This window comes from Eulemur rufifrons, chromosome 9, assembly GCF_041146395.1.
Source record: "Eulemur rufifrons isolate Redbay chromosome 9, OSU_ERuf_1, whole genome shotgun sequence".
Lineage (NCBI taxonomy): Eukaryota > Metazoa > Chordata > Mammalia > Primates > Lemuridae > Eulemur > Eulemur rufifrons.
The window spans coordinates 39013055-39031949 of NC_090991.1; the positions used below are offsets into that span (position 1 = coordinate 39013055).

At 43.0% G+C, this 18895-nt stretch overlaps 1 protein-coding gene across 3 annotated transcripts; it reads left to right on the forward strand.

Moving 5' to 3' along the window:
* The first annotated feature begins 10124 nt into the window (after positions 1 to 10124).
* On the forward strand, positions 10125 to 18262 carry PSME3 (proteasome activator subunit 3). Of its 3 annotated transcripts, none has more exons than XM_069481468.1 (11): positions 10125 to 10380; positions 11078 to 11110; positions 11230 to 11292; positions 11492 to 11596; positions 12578 to 12626; positions 13584 to 13711; positions 13858 to 13971; positions 14105 to 14172; positions 14271 to 14325; positions 14450 to 14536; positions 15891 to 18262. In XM_069481468.1, exons 1-11 carry the CDS (start codon positions 10339 to 10341, stop codon positions 15969 to 15971), a joined length of 825 nt encoding a protein of 274 aa, XP_069337569.1. In that variant the 5' UTR covers positions 10125 to 10338; the 3' UTR covers positions 15972 to 18262. The 3 variants fall into 3 exon arrangements, with proteins under 3 accessions (XP_069337569.1, XP_069337571.1, XP_069337570.1); XM_069481470.1 differs by having other exon boundaries at positions 13584 to 13696; positions 13903 to 13971; XM_069481469.1 differs by lacking the exon at positions 10125 to 10380 and adding an exon at positions 10915 to 10989 and having other exon boundaries at positions 13584 to 13696; positions 13903 to 13971.
* The last annotated feature ends 633 nt before the right edge of the window (positions 18263 to 18895 follow it).

Here is an 18895-nt window from a genome sequence, read left to right on the forward strand (position 1 = left end):
AGCGGAAAACTTCCGGCCGGGACCGGACGTGACGCCACGACGGCAGCAGGCGGGCCTGGTCCACAGTCGGTCGTGCCCGCTGGCGGCCCCCAGAGGCTGAGCTGGGAAAAGCAGCAGCCCTCGGCGGGTGTGCGAGGTTGCGACCTGAAGTGGAAGCACCAACAAAGTCCGGAGAGAATGAGACTGTTGTTCTCTAAATTCAGTGGGTTTGCTCAAGAATGCTCACTCCCAAGAGGAGCCACTTCAATTCCTTCCTTTAGTGTTAGTTTTTAAAATTTCTCCTTAGGAGAACCGGCTGTCCTTCAGATAGACACACGGGGCGGGAGGTGGGGGGAGGAGATAAGCTTTAGTGTGTTTTATTTTATATTTTAAAATTGCAATTATTAATTAGGGAAAGCCGAGCACTTTTCGGTTTTGACACATTTTATAGTTATAAAATTAAAACATTTTTGTTTGGTGCAGGAAGAGACAGATCAATGGAACAGACTAGAGTTCAAAAATAGATCAAGTATACAGGCGAATTTAGCGTGTGATAAAGATGATATTTCAAATCAATGGGAAATGAACTATTGAATAAATGATGAGTACGGCCCCAAAGCCATGTAGATAAAAGTAGTGAGCTGAATCTTCTATTTGACTGTTTACACCAAAATTGGTCACAAATTGAAGCATCAAAAATGCAGTGATTAAAGGGGCTAGATGAAAGCATACTATTTTTTATAGTCTTGGAGTGGGGAAGCTTTGTCTAAACATAACATGAAAATCAGAAGTCAAAAAAGAAAATACTGAATTTCATTCCTTAGAAATTAATTTTTTTTAACTATCAAAGGCACTGTGAACAAAATTTACAAAAGAAAAATGTGGAAAATAGTTGCGGCTCATAAGATAGAAGGCAAATTTCCTTAAGATTGATACAGAACTCCAATCAATAAAAATACCAATAAGCCAATAATGAATGAGCAAAAAATCTGAAAAAGTAGAAAAATAAATACAAATGATTGATAAGGAAAAAAAGATGTTTTACTTCTTTTGTAATTAAGCCTACTACAGTGAAGCAGCATTTTTTTATGAGATTGGTAAATATTGAACCAGTTGATAACATCCAGGTTGATGAGGATTTGGGGAACTCTTGAATACTGTTGACCAGAAGTATAAATTGGTATAATCTTTTTGGAGATCAATTTGGGAATATCTAACAAAAATTTAAATATTCATGCGCTTTGATATAAAATCACTTTCTAGGAATTTTCATAATAGACATACAAGTGCCCAGATATATAATATATACCTATATACAAGAATGCTCACTGCTAAATGTCCTTCAGTAATAGGGAGTTGTTTAAATAAATTATGGTAGTATTCATTTAGTGGAATACTATGCAGCCATTAAAAAGAATGAAGTAAACTTATATATGGAAAGAAGTCTATGAAATCTTGTTTATTCATTCTTTCAAAAAATGTATTGAGGGCTTACTATGTGCCAGGGACTGTTTTAGGCATTGGAGATACAACAGCAACAGACAACAGACAACTATCCATACTCTCATGGAGATTTATCCTAGTGGGAAAGACAGACAAATATAGTATATTATATAGTGATAACTATCAAGGAGAAAAATAAAGTAGGGAAAAGAGCTTTTAAAACATGTGTAGGTTAGGGGCAGGCATGTAATTTTAGGAAGGTGGCCAGGGAAAGTCTCACTAAAAAAGAAATATTAAGTATTTGAATAAAGAGTTGAGGAAGGTGAGAAAGGAATTCCTGCATGTATTGGAAGGAAGAACATTCTAGGGCAACGGAATAGTAAGAGCAAAGGCCTTGAGAACAGAAGGGGCCTGTTTAAGGACTAGTGAAGGGACTGGTGTTGCTAGAGGATGAGCAAGGAAAAGAGAGATAGGATATGGGATCAGGGAGGTAAGGGGCTGAGTGTCCATCACCTAGATGACTTATAGCAATTGTAATGCTCTCTGGCTTTCACTTTTTTTTTTTTTTTTTTTGAGACAGAGTCTCCCTCTGTTGCCCTGCGTAGAGTACTGTGGCATCATCATAGCTCACTGCAACTTCAAACTCCTGGGCTCAAGTGATCCTTCTGCCTCAGCCTCCTGAGTAGCTGGGACTACAGGTGTGCCTCACCATGCCCCGATAATTTTTCTATTTTTAGTAGAGAAAGAGTCTTGCTCTTGCTCAGGCTGGTCTCAAACTCCTGAGCTCTCGCCTTGGCCTCCCAGTGTATTAGGATTATAGGCGTGAGCCATCTCACCCAGTCTGGCTTTCACTTTGAATGAGATGAGAAGCATCGGTCTTGAGCAGAGGGACTCATTTCATTTTAAAATGAAACTCCTTCCACTTTCACCTCCCAAAGTGCTGGGATTACACACATGAACCACCTCACCCAGCTGATGTTGTCTATTTTTAATTGGGTTGTCTTTATTTTTGAGTTACATAACGCTTCTCTATATATTCTAGATGTAAGTCCTTTATAAGATACATGATTTACAAATATTTTCTCCTAATCTGTGGCTTGTCTTTTCATTTTATTAATAGTGTGTGTGTGTTTTTGGTGTTTTGTTTTGTTTTGTTTTGTTTTTTTGAGACAGAGTCTCACTCTTTTGCCCTGGCTAGAGTGCCGTGGCGTCAGCCTAGCTCACAGCAACCTCAAACTCCTGGGCTTAAGCAATCCTTCTGCCTCAGCCTCCCGACTAGTTGGGACTACAGGCATGTGCCACCATGCCCAGCTAATTTTTTTCTATATATATTCTTAGCTGTTCAAATCATTTCTTTCTATTTTTAGTAGAGACGGAGTCTCGCTCTTGCTCAGGCTGATCTTGAACTCCTGACCTCAGGTGCTCCCCCCACCTTAGCCTTCCAGAGTGCTAGGATTACAAGCGTGAGCCACCGCGCCCTGCCTAATGGTGTGTTTTGAAGTGCAAAACTTTTGAATTTGATGAGGTGCAATTGTAGCCTACATGCAATTTTAGTATCCTGCCTTTTAAATTTAACAGTTTTCCATGTAGCTTCACAGTTTTTGTAATTATCATTTTATGGTTGCATTATATCAAATGTGCTACCTTAATGTATTTCTTTACTGCTGGAAATTTCCATTGTTTGCAGTTTTGGTGATTACAATAACACTACAATGAAGAGCTAACTGCTTCCTTATGATACGGGCTTATAATTGAGATTACTTAAAGTAATGGCTATTTCTTGTCTCTTGATTAACATTGGCAATTGTTTTCCAGAGTGATTGCACATAGTTTTATTCTGCCTCTGGTAATGTATGAGAGAGTCTGTTTCACGATGCCTTGGCCAGGATTGGGTATTACATATTTGGGGAAGAAAAACAAAAAATGACCCTTCCTTGTTATTTTAATTGGCATCATTGATTACTGGTAAGGCTGAACATTTTGCCATATATTTGCTTGTTGTACTTACACTTTTATGAATTATCTGTTTGCATCCTTTCCTTATTTAGCTGTTGGATTCTTAATATTTTTAACAATTTTTTTAGTCAATTTTCATTAAGGGTCTAGCTAATATAGCTATTTTTCAGATGTGCAAAAAGTTTTAAGTTTTTATGAAGTCAAATTGGCTTACTTCTTGGTGACTTTTATTGCTGAGAAAGTTATTCCCACTTCCAGAAGTGACTTTCATATTATTTTAAATGTATGCGGTCCTCTTATAATTGGTATTGGATGTGATATGTGGAACTCGATTGATTTTTCTCCTGGTGTTGCTGACTAGTTAGAGATAAGCCTTTGCAATCCTTCTTCCTCTTGGATTTTTCAGCATGAGACCCCCTCTAGAGGAGGTGAGTGGAATGATCCCTAAAGAATTCTGACCTAGGCCTGGTGTGACTGGTTCGTAGTCCCACATTTCTTCCTGCTTGGCTGCCACTAACACGTCTTAGAAAGGTGCAGGGAAGTAACGGGATTCTAGAGAAGTAGGGCAGATAGAGGTTACAACTGAGGGCTTAGAAGTCTAGACTGTCTGTGTTCAAAACCTATCTTTGCTATGCAGTGCTTAAGGGATTATGAATAATCAACAACATACCCTAAGTCATTGATTCAACAAATATTTATTGAGGACCTACGATGTGCCGGTCATTATTTTAGGTCTGGGAGGATACAATGGTGAATTGCTGTAAGAGTTTATAATCTGGAGGACAGAATTTAACAATAAACATGTAAACAACTGAATCAGATAATTTCAGATAAGGTAGGTATTATGGGTTGATTGTATCCTCCCCAAAAGATGTTGAAGTTCTAACTTCCAGTACCTGTGAATGTGACCTTATTTGGAAATAGAGTCACAGATGATCAAGTTCATTGAGGTCATTAGGGTGAGCACTAGTTCTATATGACTGGTGTCCTTATAAAAAGGGGCAATCTGGACACAGAGACATACTTGTACAGAGGGAAGATGATGTAAAGAGACTCAGGGTCATCTCCAAGCTGGGGAATACCTGAGGCTACCGGAAGCTAATAGAAAAGTCTGGAACAGATTCTTCCTTAAAGCCTTCAGAAGGAGCATGTTCCTGCTGACACCTTAATTTTGGACTTCTGGCCTCCAGAACTGTGAGGCAATGAATTTCTCTTGTTCTATGCCGCTCACTTTGTGGTACTTTGTTACAGCAGCCCTAGCAAACTAAAATAGCGGGCATGATGGAAATAAAAAAGGATAATATGATAGAGTGAGTGGGGCAGGGTGGGTGGAGCTACTTCAACTGAGGGATTCAGGAAAGCCTCTGTTATCTGGGAAACCATTGAGGGTGATAAGTAGGGAAGAGACATATCTGGCTGATTTTTAAAAAACTATGTACTGAGGAATAAAATACATAGAGAAAAGGACACAAATCGCAAGTATACTTACAGCTCAATGAATTTTCACAAAATGGACATGCCAATGTAACCAGTACTCAACTCCCTCTCCCATGCTCCCTTCTAGTCGATACCCACCCCAAGGGTAGACAATATCCTCAATTCTAACACCATAGATTAGTTTTGACTGTATTTTTTGAACTTCATGTAAATGGAATCATACATTATGTATTCTCTTGTTGCTGGTTCTTTCACTCAATATTATTTTCATGAGTTTCATCCATCTTGTTTGTGTAGTTCTAGTTCATCCATTCTCAATACTTTTTCGTATGTCATTGTGTGACTGTATTAAAATCGAATTATCTATCCTACTGTCAAGGGGCATTTGGGTAGTTTCCAGATGGGGCTATTGTGAATAATGTTGCTGTGAACATTCCTGTTCATGTCTTTTGGTGAATATATTTATGCATTTCTCTTGGGAATGTCCCTAGAGTTGGCATTTCTGGGTCACAGATATATATACTCGGCTTGAGTAGATACTACCATAACTGTGGTTGACATAGTAAAAGATAATTTTGGGTGCTGAGTGGAGAAAAGACTGTGGTAGTGGGGGGGGCTGTGGCAAGAGTGGAAATGGGGAGAAACAGATAGGAGTGTATCATAATAGTTTTACCAAAGGATGACAGTGGCTTTGACTAGGATGACAAATGAGGAGATGGAGAAAAGCACACTCATATAGGACTCATTATACAAGTAAAGCTGATGGGACCTGCGATGGGTGAAAGTGGGGAGATAAGGGAGAGAGAGGAATTAAGGTTGATTGTTAGGTGTTTGGTTTGAACAACTAGATGAACAGTTATGTCAGTTACTGGGATGGGGAAAAAAGGGAAAACAACAGTTGTGTGGAAGAACCAAGTATTCTGGTTTGGCCATGTTAAGTTTTTTTGTTGTTTTTTGTTTTTTTGAGACAGGGTTTTGCTCTCTTGCCCAGGCTGGAGTGCAGTGATACAATCTCCTCGAACTCCTGAGCTCAATTGATCCTCCTGCCTCAGCCTATCAGAGTAGCTAGGACTATGGGCATGCACCACCACACCCAGCTTTTTTTAAAATTAAAAAATATTTTTTTAGAGATGAGGTCTTGCTATATTGCTGAGGCTAGTCTTGAACTCTTGGCCTTAAGCAATCCTCTGCCTTGACCTCCCAAAGTGTTGGGATTACAGGCGTGAGCCACTGCGCCTGATCTGACCATGTTAAATTTGAGATACCTATTAGGTTCACAAGAACACATGTCAAATAAACAGTTGAAACTCAGTGAAGAATGTCAACACCAGAGATATAAATATGGGGCCATCAGCATCAGATGGTATTCAAAGCTATGAACATGGGTAGATCCTCCTCTTAGGGAGAAAGTTTAAGCAGAGAAGAATAGAGGACATTAAGACTGAGTCCCGGAGCAAGTCATATTAAGAAGCAAAGCAGGCCAGGCATGATGACTCATGTCTACAACCCTAGCATTTTGGGAGGCTGAGGCAGGAGGATCACTTAAAGCCAGGAGATCAAGACCAGTCTGGACAACATAGCGAGACTCTGTCTCTACAAAAAAAATAGAAAAGTTAGTTGGGTGTGGTGGTGTACACTTGTAGTCTCAGCTACTCAGGAGGTTGAGGCAGGAGGATCGCTTGAGCCCAGGAGTTTGAGGCTGCAGTGAGCTATGATGATGTCACTGCACTCTAGCCTGGGCAAGAGAGTGAGACCCTGTCTCAAAACAAACAAATAAACAAAAGAAATGAAGCAGAGGAGGAAGAGCTAGCAAAGGAAATGGAAAAGTCACCATTGAGGTTGGAGGAAAATCAGAACATGTCACCCTATGTATTTTAAGAAGGGGAATGGTTAATGTGTTGAGTACCACTGAGAGGGTCAAGTAAGAAGAGAGGTGACTACTAGCGCTGTTAACATCGAAGTCATTGGTAACCTAACAAGAACTATCTCAGTGAGACAGTAGGGTTGGGAAGCCTGACTAGAATGGATTGGAGTAAATGGGGCAGGAGGAAGTAGAGTAAGAGACAATAAAATAATTCTTCCAAGAAGTCTCGCCATGAAGAAAAGCACAGAAAGGGAGTGATAGCTACAGAGGAACCTGTGTTCAAGGGAGGGTTTTCTCAAGATGGGAGATATTTGGCCATGTTTGGAAATGATCCAGCAGAGGATAAATGTGATATAGGAAAAAGAGAGGATAACCACTGGGGCACAGACATTGAGAAAGTGAAAGGGATGGAATCCAATGCACAAGAGGAAGAGCTGGGTTTTGATGGGAACAGGGATGTTTCCTTCAATGAAAGATGGGGAAAAGCAGAAAGTATTTGCAGGTTGGCAGACTTGGTAGTGAGATGATGAGGAAGTTCTCATTTGCTTCTGTTTTCTCAATGAAGAATGAGTCCATACCATAAATACGAGGTAGAAGGGAAGGAATATTGGAAGTTTAGGGAGATGAAAAAGTATGACAGTCATGCAGAGTATGGGAGAGTAAACTCATCAGGAACATGTAGGCAGTGTTGTGCATCCATTTGAGATTTGTGGACATGAATTTAAAGTGAAACCAGTCATCGGCGATCACATATGATTTATAAGCACCCAGAAATGAACAGTTTTTGTTAAATATAATGGTACCCTCTGTTAGGTCCAGAGTTGAGAGAGAGAGACGAAGCCACAAAAATGCTGTTTATTTGAGTATCTGGCTGCAGATGGGTAGAGGCCAAAAAAAACATCCACACAAGAAAAGGGGAGAGCCTTGGGTTTTATAAAGGGTTTTTCCAAGGAGAGTGAGCAACTGGGCCGGAACAGCCGCTGTAATAAATTCTTTTTAAACAACAGGGAGGGATAAGGAAAATAAGTTCCCCCCTCTTGCATTCCATTCCTTTATCTCCCTAGGGGTCTGGCAAAGGCTACCTGCCTAATACACCCCTAGGAAGGGGAGAGTGCTGGGGTTTATAGGAGGTTTGGATGGAAGTTTGGGGAGGGTGAATTCTTTAAGTCTAACACCCTCCAGCTGTTCACTGAACAAAAAATGAGTGCAGTATTATATAAAACATTTGGATAGGGAGGAGGAAGGGAAATAAAGAATGTGTATCTGTCTTCTTATAACCTATTTGAAGGAGACAAAACATAATTATTTGGGAACAAGCACAAACATTAAGGTTTTCAAGTTGACATTATAAATTCTGAAAGAAATGCAGAATAAAAGCATACTTAAAATAGGAGAAGAATTCCTGCAGTTTCAGACCAGATCTAGTTCCTAGAGACATGTGTTAACAGAAAGCAGAGGTATTGGAATTCTCAGCTTGAAAAATAAACTAAAAAAAAAAAAAAAGGAGAGAAAAAAAAAAGAAAGCAGAGGTAAAAGGGGGAAAACCTGTAAGATGTTAATGAGCAAGATGGATAGTATGAGCTATGTTCTATGCAGCCTTCAATAGGTAGAAAAGGACTTTGAGTTTGAAAGCAGGGATGAAAATAATTCCTGTAGTTTAAGGAGTGACCTCTTCATTCTAAGCACTAACATACTCCTTATCTGACAATGGCTACTATTTATCTAGTGCCTGCTTTGTGTCTAGGCACTGTGCTAGTTGTTTTACATGCTATTTCTAATATTTACAAGAACCCTACAAAATTACATATTACTTATTAGTAATTATTAGATTCCATTTTATAGATGAGGGAATTGAGACTCAGCGTATCAGTAATTGGCCCAAGAGTCCAGTTAGTAAGGAGCTGAGGCAGATTTGAAGCCAGGTTTCTGATTCCAAAGGCCATAGTCTTCTGTGCTGCATTTCATTTAATTGCATATTGCCCCCATCTCCCTGGCACTTAGTACAGAGGCAAGCCCAGGATAAATGTTCAGCAGCAAGAGTGACCCCAGAGTATAAATCTGATGGCTTAATCTGTTTCCTAACAACCCTCCCCATCTGCACCGCTCTAGTCTTTCACCTTCTTCAACAAGACCACGTTTTTTCCTTCCCTAGGGCATTGGCCTGAGTTGTACTCATACCTTTGAAGGCTCTTCTCACTCTTCCCAAGCTAACCCCTTTATTTCCTTCAGATCTCAGCTTAATTGTTTCTTGGTCAGAGAGGGCTTCTTTGGCTATTCTACCTAAAATAGATCCCTGGTATTCTCTATGTCAGCCATTTGTTTCCAAACATTTATCAAATTTTGCAAGTAGTGGTCAGTTTACTTTCTAGTGTCTTTCCAATATTAAGCCCCATGACGCCAGAGACCCTGAGTCTAGTTTACCTTTGATTTCCCAGAGTTGTGCTGTTCAACACAGGAGCCATCAGCCACATATGGCTAGTACTGTACTGCATACACGGTGCCTCCTCATTGAGATGTGCAGTTAAATGTATTAATAAAATACACACTGGATTTCAAAGACTTGGTATGAGAAAAGAATGTACAAGATCTCAATATTTTTAATATTGATTACACGTTGAAATATTTTGATACATTGGGTTAATTATGACTAGAATTAATTTCGCCTGTTTCTTTTACTTTTTTAACGTGGCTACTATAAGAATTTAACCTACATAAGTGACTCACATATGTCTAGGCTCTGAGACAGTTATTAAGTGGAATAACCACTGTTGAGAGATACACGGAATGAATGAGTGAATGAAGAGATACAGTGTCAGGCTTCCATTAAGAAAATGAATACAGTATTGCCCTACAAGTTAGGAGATCTGAGCTCTGGTCCAAGATTTACTGGAAACACTGTGTAGCCCCGCACAAGATCTACCTATCTGGGCGTCAATTCGCCCATCGGGTAGTTCAAGTTTGGAAGTTTATGAGAATCAGTGGCGGAGAAATGTACCAGAAAAGCCTGGCACAAAGGAACTTGTCTTCTGTTTGATTCTAGTCTAAACACTTGAGCTTCGGCCAATGGGCGGAGGCAGCAAGGAATCACAGACCAGAGCCCACTAACCCAGGACCCGGGCCGCCGGCTTCCTCGAGCCTACGTCATTGGCGCGCGACGGTGTGGTCCCTGGGGCTGCAGCGACTCAGAAGGTCCCTTAGCTGAAGAGTTCCGGGCCACCAGAGGGTCGAACAGTTCCCGGGTCTCTTGGAAGCTCATTCCTCAGTAGACTATCCTCCACCGCCCTCCCTTTTACTTCACTCCTACCTGGTCCAGGAGCCGGGGTGATACGAACCCCAACTGCAGCGTCCAGAGCCGAGCCTCAGCGCGGCTGCGCGGGGCACGTGCACATCCTTGCAGGAGTCCCGGCGATTGGCTGTGACGTAATTTCCGGAGTGAGCGGCGAAAGCCGGGAGAGCGAGCGAGAGAGCGAGCAGGGAGCAGGCTGCCGGCTGGCTGGCGGACGGACGGCACGGAGGGAGGGAGCGAACGAGCAGAGAGTGAGCCAGCGAGGGCGGCCGGGTCTCGAGGGCAGCCGAGATTCCTCAAGTCCCTCTGGCCCCCTCCCCGGAGCCCACAGCGCCTCCGGTCTCCAGCGGAGCGGACACGGCCCGGCCCGGCCATGGCCTCGTTGCTGAAGGTGGATCAGGAAGTGAAGCTCAAGGTAGCGGCACCGGCCCAGGCTTTTTTACCCTTCGCTTCCATCCCTCGGCAGGTCTGACCGGCTCTCCACGCCCCATGGCGTCTTTGTCTCCCTGGGGACACCAACTCTAAGCTTCCGCTTGGCTCAGCCCAGCCCCCAACTCCCCCGGACGGCATTGGGGTAAAAGATAATATAAGATGGCTTTCCGTACCGCGTCTGGTGATGGAGAGCCCCGAGGACACCTCTGCGGACACGTGTTGGACTCAGTGCTTTAAGCCAGTGACAGCTGGAAATTCCCCAACCCAGCAACGTCCCCGCCCCCCGACGCTGCAGCTGACCCTGCCCTTGGCGGGTAGCCTGCCTGTATCGTAGGCCAGGTCTGGGTGGGGGTGGGCACGTTTGTGAGCTTACATACCCCCTAACTACCTGCCTTTGTTTATCAAATTCAGACAGCTTCGGACGCAGGGAGGGAGGCAGGGAGGGAGGGAGGAAGGGCGGGGCGAGGAGACAGGAGATAGGCGGGTGCTAGCCTTAGCCCTGCTTCCCTCTCCTGAGATGGAGAAATGGATCCTTAAAAAAATAAAGTATTTGCAGTCTGGGGGCCTCTCAGCTTCTCATTACAATTGCAAGGTGAGGGAAAGACAGCTGGATTTGGGATTCCCCATCCTGCTCTTACTTCTGTTGCCAGGTACTGAATTGCTCTCTTTGTTAATTTTAGGTTGATTCTTTCAGGGAGCGGATCACAAGTGAGGTGAGTGACAGAAATAGAAAAATGTGTTGGTTAATAGTTGGGAGTTTCCCAAGAGGAGACATCTGTAAAAAGAGACCTTCACACAGTTATTAATTCAGCCATATTTTCCCTCCTTTTAGGCAGAAGACTTGGTGGCAAATTTTTTCCCAAAGAAGTTGTTAGAACTTGATAGTTTTTTGAAGGTGAGAGACACTTTTCTGTCCTAAAATTCCCCAATTTTTTGGCCCTGGTCTTTCTATCAAAAGGGACAAACTGTGTTTTGATTCTATTATTATTTTTTGTCTTGTCAAGCTCTTTCATTTCTTGCCTTTCAAATGAAATACTCCTTTGTTCAGCTTGAAAAGAATAATGTTGTTTTGGGGGTGGGCATCTGTCTTGTAGGAACCAATCTTAAACATCCATGACCTAACTCAGATCCATTCGGACATGAATCTCCCAGTCCCTGACCCCATTCTTCTCACCAATAGCCATGATGGACTGGATGGTGTAAGTGTCTTCCTATGTTTTTCTTTGTTTTCTTAAGCAATAGGTTCTCTGTGTCCACTATTTCCTAGGAGGTTTGAACGTGTACAGAAGGGATAGTGGGATTTGGATCTGGGAACTAGGATTCAGTCTTACAGACATGATAACTCCAGTATACTCCTTTAATACCCTGATTTTCATTTATAAGATTAGGTGAATATGCTAATGCTACTCTCAGGGTTAGAGTGAATTTCAAATAGGACAAAACTAACTACAGGTTCCCTCAGGTTACCTAATTTTTCCCATAGCTCTGACAAGAAGACCTTACCTATCCTTGTTTCACTGTTTTAATTTTTGTTATGGGATGAGAAGTTCTTGCTATATAACTTCAGTCCCTGTCTTTGCTGTGCATTTTTAGCACCTCGTCCTTATCAGTATGTCCACATTCTATTATAACACTGATGACGCTGTATCGTTCTTTGTCTGTGTTACTGTCTCACTGATAGAACATGTACGTCTTGAAGGCAGGAACTGTCTTAATCATCTTTTTTTTAATTTTTTAAAATCTTTTTGCTAAACATCCAGTAATGCAATTAACCATCTTCGTATCACCTGTACCTAGCATTGATCCTGGTACACAGCAGGTGCTAAATACATGTTTGTTGATTGAATATTGTGTTTCTTTGTGAAACCAGAAGATTTATAAATAGTCTCTTAATTATCCTCACTCTGCCTTGATTGTTTCCTTTTTCCTGTTGTTTATAGTATCTTCCCTTGTCCGCTAATGTGTTGTATTTCTTGAAAGGTTGGTCTTCCCAACTAGAGTATAAGTTGCTTTGTGGCAAGAACCTTTTCTTAAAGCCTTTTATGTACTTAAGAAATTGTGCAGAAATTAATAAGACAACCTATGAGGTTGAGGAAGGTATTACACTTACTTGAAGGGTATCTTGTGATGGGGATGTGGGTGTCAAAGGCAGGCTAATTCCTGCCTCTTTGTATCCTTAGCCTACTTATAAGAAGCGAAGGTTGGATGAGTGTGAAGAGGCCTTCCAAGGTAAGAGCCACCCCCACCCCACCTCCTCTCACCCCATCTCCTGACCTGTAGCCCTGAGAAGCAGGATGGATATGGTGTTCTGGCCAGGAAGCAAATTCTGATCTTATCTCCCAGAGTCAGTATTCCCAAGTCCTCCAAACATGGTCATCATTTAGCGCTCTAAACCCAGTTTTCCAATAAACAGAGGGTTTTACTTAGCATGGGGTACCAAGGGAGAGAGATTGGAGGTAGCCTCTACACATTTTAAATTCGTCACAGAAGTCCCAATTCCGTGTTATTTTTTTCTTCTTCAGTAGCAGCTGTTGTCACTGAAGCAGTGCAGTGGCTCATGCTTATGATCCCAGTGCTTTGGGAGTCCAAGGCAGGAGAATCACTTTAGGCCAGGAGTTTGAGACCAGCCTGTAACATAGCGAGACCCTGTCTCTACAAAAGATAAGAAAAATTAGCTCTAAGGCTAGCACCCGCCTATCTTCTATCTCCTCTCCCCTCCCTTCCTCCCTCACTCCCTCCCTCCCTCCCTGTGTCTGAAGCTGTGGTGGCACACGCCTGTAGTCCCAGCTACTCAGGAGGCTAAGGCAGGAGGATCACTTGAACCCAGTAGTTCAAAGCTGCAGTGAGTTCTAATCATGCCACTGCACTCTAGCCTGGGTGACAGAGCAAGACCTTGTCTTTAAAAAATGAAAAAGAAAACAATTGTTGATGCATTAAGTCTGTAAGGCATATATTTACTTCAGTGTTCTTACTCTTAAGACTTTTGGCATACTTTAGATATTTATCTGTTGTTCTGTCCTTCCATACATTCTCCTTTTTCATCCTGATAATGGTGTCATGGTAGGATTGTGACAAACGAAAGGCAGAGTTCGTAATATTTCATAGGTCTGGGAAAAAAGAGAGAAAGGTAGGGGATGCTACAGCCTTCCCTCTACCCTAATCATTTGATCTTCACATTTCTAACAGGAACCAAGGTGTTTGTGATGCCCAATGGGATGCTAAAAAGCAACCAGCAGCTGGTGGACATTATTGAGAAAGTGAAACCTGAGATCCGGCTGCTGATCGAGAAATGTAACACGGTGAGGCAGAGGCCAGTGTAGTCCCACTCGCACTATGAAAAATGATGAATGAGGGGATGGAGGTGTGGGGGCTGGCAGACTAGGTATCTTGACTCCTGAGTTCCTGGCATCTGGCCCCAGAATTTGCATGCATTGTGTACTTCATGGCTTCAGCAGAAAAGGCCACAGTTTCCTCATGTATATGTTTCTGTTCGCTCACCCTCCAGGTCAAAATGTGGGTACAGCTCCTGATTCCCAGGATAGAAGATGGGAACAACTTTGGGGTGTCCATTCAGGTAACGTGCTTGCATTACAAACTGGCACCTCCCATGCATATCTCCCCTGCTTTGTTTTTCCTTTCACTTTGGGACTGCTGTGGGTGACGTGGAAGTGGCTTTTGACTAGCCTGCTTTTGTTCCTCCCCCCCAGGAGGAGACAGTTGCAGAACTAAGAACTGTTGAGAGTGAAGCTGCATCTTATCTGGACCAGATTTCTAGGTAGGGCTGCTTGGGCTTGGCCCAGGAATTGGAGGTTGGTGAGATGGTGGGCACTGTCAGGGGTCTCTGCAGCTTCCTCCTCTTCTCTCTTCTTCCAGATATTATATTACAAGAGCCAAATTGGTTTCTAAAATAGCTAAATATCCCCATGTGGTAAGTAAGGGTTTTGTGGCCTGAGGGTGGAGGTGGCAGGATAGGGAGAAGTGACCGTTACTGGGAAGGAGCTGTGGTCAGTTGGGCCTTGGGGACTAGCTTTTTCCTCTGTCTCTCCTTACAGGAGGACTATCGTCGCACCGTCACAGAGATTGATGAGAAAGAATATATCAGCCTTCGGCTCATCATATCAGAGCTAAGGAATCAATATGTGAGTAACCTTGGTCCTTGGCCACAGTTGCCCTTTCTTCTTAGTTCTGTTGATAATTTTCTTGAAACTGTCTGGGGGTTGAGATGGGGATCAGAGGTAAAATGAGTGGAACAAATATTGCTCATCAACTGAGTGTTCAAAACCATGAAATCATTGGGATTGCCTAGCTGGGTTTTCCCCTGTTTCTGCCTGGATAGAGGGGTGCGCAATATAATATAAAAATTAAGATGTGGGTGTTTAATATAATATACAATTTGTTAAGTTGTAAAAAGTTAAGATGCGAGTGTTTAATATAATACACAATTTGTTCAAGGTCACACATTACAGGTAGAGCCTGGTTCCTTCTGGTTTGGAACCAGGCTCTACCTGTAATGTGTGACCTTGAACAAATTGTTCAAGCTTAAACTTCAGTTTCTTTCTGAATGGGATTTTGAGTAGAGTACTGCACAAAAATGGGTTTTTAAAAATAAGTGACATAAAAACAAACAACAAAAGTGACGTAACAGACTTAGCGTAATTCTCAGTATATTAAGTGCTCAAGGCCGGGCGTGGTGGCTCACGCCTGTAATCCTAGCACTCTGGGAGGCCGAGGCGGGTGGATCGCTCAAGGTCAGGAGTTCGAGACCAGCCTGAGCAAGAGCGAGACCCCGTCTCTACTAAAAATAGAAAGAAATTATATGGACAACTAAAAATATATATAGAAAAAAAAAAAATTAGCCGGGCATAGTGGCGCATGCCTGTAGTCCCAGCTACTTGGGAGGCTGAGGCAGGAGGATCGCTTGAGCCCAGGAGTTTGAGGTTGCTGTGAGCTAGGCTGACGCCACGGCACTCACTCTAGCCTGGGCAACAAAGTGAGACTCTGTCTCAAAAAAAAAAAAAAAAAAAAAAAGTGCTCAATACATGTTAGTTGTTATTAGACACTTGGGGCCTTGGAAATACCCAGTTATGTCCAGTTGTGTGAAAAAGGTGGTACAGCCACCTTGAATGCAGGCTCCAGAGAGAGAGTGGGGTTACACTACGTCCGCACTTAAGATCAGTCATTCCTAGGTTCTTGGAAACTGCAACTTTAAGGGAAACGATGTATAACAAATCAGTTTATTTTTCATCAACATTATAACATTGAACAAAATGACTGTTTGAAACCACGTAATTCAAGGACCTACTGCATGTTGTTTTGCTCAAAATAGCAGTTACCAAGAACCCGTCTATGATATTAGGACTTTCTGTATGGAAATGGGAATGATTGCTTGAGGATTTGTTGGGGGTGGGGGGTGGGGTCTTGTTTTCTTGGTGAGGTAGGGGTTGATTCCCCCGATTCCCCAGGTTGTGATTCCCATGATCCTTCTTCTCCCAGGTCACTCTACATGACATGATTCTGAAAAATATTGAGAAGATCAAACGGCCCCGGAGCAGCAATGCAGAGACACTGTACTGAGGCCAGGGCCAGGGCCAGGGGACTCTGTGAGTCTGGCTCAAGACCGACATTGCCTTGGTTTGTTACATGACTATCGTGATGGGGAAACTGGCTGGAAATAGTAATCACACCTCTCTGTTTTTAGTTAGAGTCTAATGAAACTCTCATCTAGTTCTGTGATGTGTTTACCTCTTTTTTCAGGCCTCAGGAACTCTTGTATTTCCTTCCCTAATACCCCAAACCCAACCTGTCCTAATTTCTGGAGAACTCCAGGTTTGTGTATGCAGGATATTGGCACAAGAATAATTGTGTTCTCTCTCCTCTCTCCCTCCTGTGTCTTGGGCTTTGTGTTTTCTTCCTTTTGATGATTAGTTGGTTAGAAGCTGAGGGAACTGGAAGGAAAGTGCTAGGTGTTTTTTAGGAACTGGGGTGACATGGGGACTAGCTTCTCTCTTCCTCATATCAGGTTGTTGTCTCTTGCCTCTGTGGGACATTGAATCCTCCCTGCCACAGTTGCCCTGGTGATGACTTAGGGTTTTCCATCTATATACATTCCACCTTGAACCTGATCATGACAAGGAATACCTTAGGCCTTCAGCGGAGTCCCTAGCTCCTTCAGATGTTTTTATAACGGGGATTTTCACATACACTTATGTGTGTGCATATATATACCTATAGAGACATGCACACACACTCCTTCCAACTCTTTACCCCACATACCCTGCCCCCTCCATGGTATGACCCCTGTCACACACATACCTTTCAGGAGGCGATAGTTGTCTTAGATATCATCCACCCAGACATAAGTCCCGTGCCCATCCTCCCTCCTGATATTGTAGCTTTCTGGTGCCCAGGGGGAGTTGGAGGAGAACCAAGAGATGAGAAGCAGAGGGGTTGGGGAAGGCCTTTTCCTCTGTGACTGCGGCACTTGTTGGCCTTATTGCAAAGGCTCCTGTGACTTCTGGTTGCCTTTTCCCAGGCCAGTTGTAAATTGGGGTGGGAGTGTCTGCAACTGTGAGGTTCAGATGCTGCTGCTCCTGTTGGGCTTTCCCTTTGGGAAATGTATCTCTTATTTATAGTATTGTGCGTGCTTCCAGGGAAAGCAGTCATTTGTGTGTATATGTGCACGTATACACACACATGTACACATTGTGTATGTGGACATAGGCTGGGCAGGTCAAAACCGTAGAAGAGTTGCCTCCTATCTCTTGAATCTTCCAGAGATATCACTTATTGTTACAGTTTTTATGTTAACCTTCATTTGCCCCCAGCTTTTTATTCTACCAGTGCTGGAGAGTCGACGTCTGCAGTTAGCCTGCCAGTGACTCTCCGTGTCTGTTTCTGACTTTTATTCTTCCCGTCTCTGTCTTCCAACCCCCAATCATATTTCCATCTGGGATGCATCATTTTTACTCCCAGTATTCTGTAGAGAAGGAGTCAGGATGCTGTCTTCCCACGAATAGTATTCAGTAACAAACCAATTGCATTTTAGTTGGGCAGTGCCCCTACCCACCCTACAGATCCCTTCCAGCTAAAACCCTTCCCTCCTCCTACCATGTGTTTCTCAGTTTCCCTTTTTATTTGTTGGATTGTTCCGCTGCCCGTCTTCCTCACCCTACCACCCTTGGATCGTAATGTAAAATTCTTTTACCATGTCAAGAAATTATTAAAAATACAGGTACTTTGACCTCTTTCTAAAGCCGCAGACCCTGGTGCAATGCTCTGGTGGCTAGGGACATACTCATCCTCATGTGTGCACATTAGGACACCCACCTCCACAGACACCTCTAGCCCACCCTATTTTGCGTCCCTGTGCCAGTGAAGCTGCCTCTTTTCTCTGGGATAGTGGAAAGACTAAGGCTTCTGTCTACCAAGCAAGAGTGGGTCCTTCATTTGTGTTCAGTCTGAATTATGTGAAAGTTAGCTCTTCCCAAACCTAAGCTGCCTCCTTCCTTGCCCGGTTATACCCATGAATGCCAGTAGAGGCTGCTGTAGTTCCATGTGTAGGGAACTACCTGCTTCAAGGCATACCCTACCCAGTCATTTTCTTTACCTTGTACTAATTCTCCTCTCTGAATAATGTCTTAAATTTCTTGAGGAGACTCCTGGTCCTGGTTTTCAAATTACTTGGAGGGCTGCCTAGGAACCCATGTTCCTCTGAAATAAAGTTTCCTCCACTTCCACTTGCAAGTAGCCTTCTGGTTTCCAATAATCCTCTTATTGTCTCTGCAAAAAAAGTTTTAAGGTCTTGAGCAATGGAGGAACATCTGCTCCGTTCCGTTTCAGAAATGAATACCAAAAGCTAGTACTTTGTGAAAGTCTGCCCTGTGTCAGACCTGATGTGCATGATCACATTTAATCTTCATGAATCTATAGGGTAGTTTTATCCATTCTTTACAGGTGAGACTCAAGATTAATATCTCCCCTGAGGTCACACAGCTTAGGGACCTGCATTGGTGTACAAATCTGATTGCTAATCCCCGCCCTCAACTACTCCTTTCTCACTGCCTAGATACAAAAGGCCTGAGACTAAATCAAGGGCTTGGCATTGTGCCACAGGCAAAATTCAGTGCTTACTACTGAACTGGGCAGTGAATCCTGGAACTGCTGGGGTGCAGCATGTGCCAGGAGGTAGGAAAGTGGACAGTTTAGTGCTTGCATGCAGGACTAGATTGGGATCTGAGGTTTGCATTCTTCCTCAGACCCATTCTTGGTGGAAGGTGGAGTGTAGTGTTGTTAATCGGATGCCCTGTCATTTGGTCTAAATGATGGGAATCAGTAGTTGGTACTGACTGCTACTAGTAAGAGTTCAGGGGCAAAGAAGAGGCTGTGCATGTGGAAGTAATGCCTTGAGCCAAACCACAGGACAGAAAATTGGAACAGAATTACATAAATCAAGGTCAAAAATTTCCTGTCCAACCCACGGGGTGGAGTTTGCTCCATTC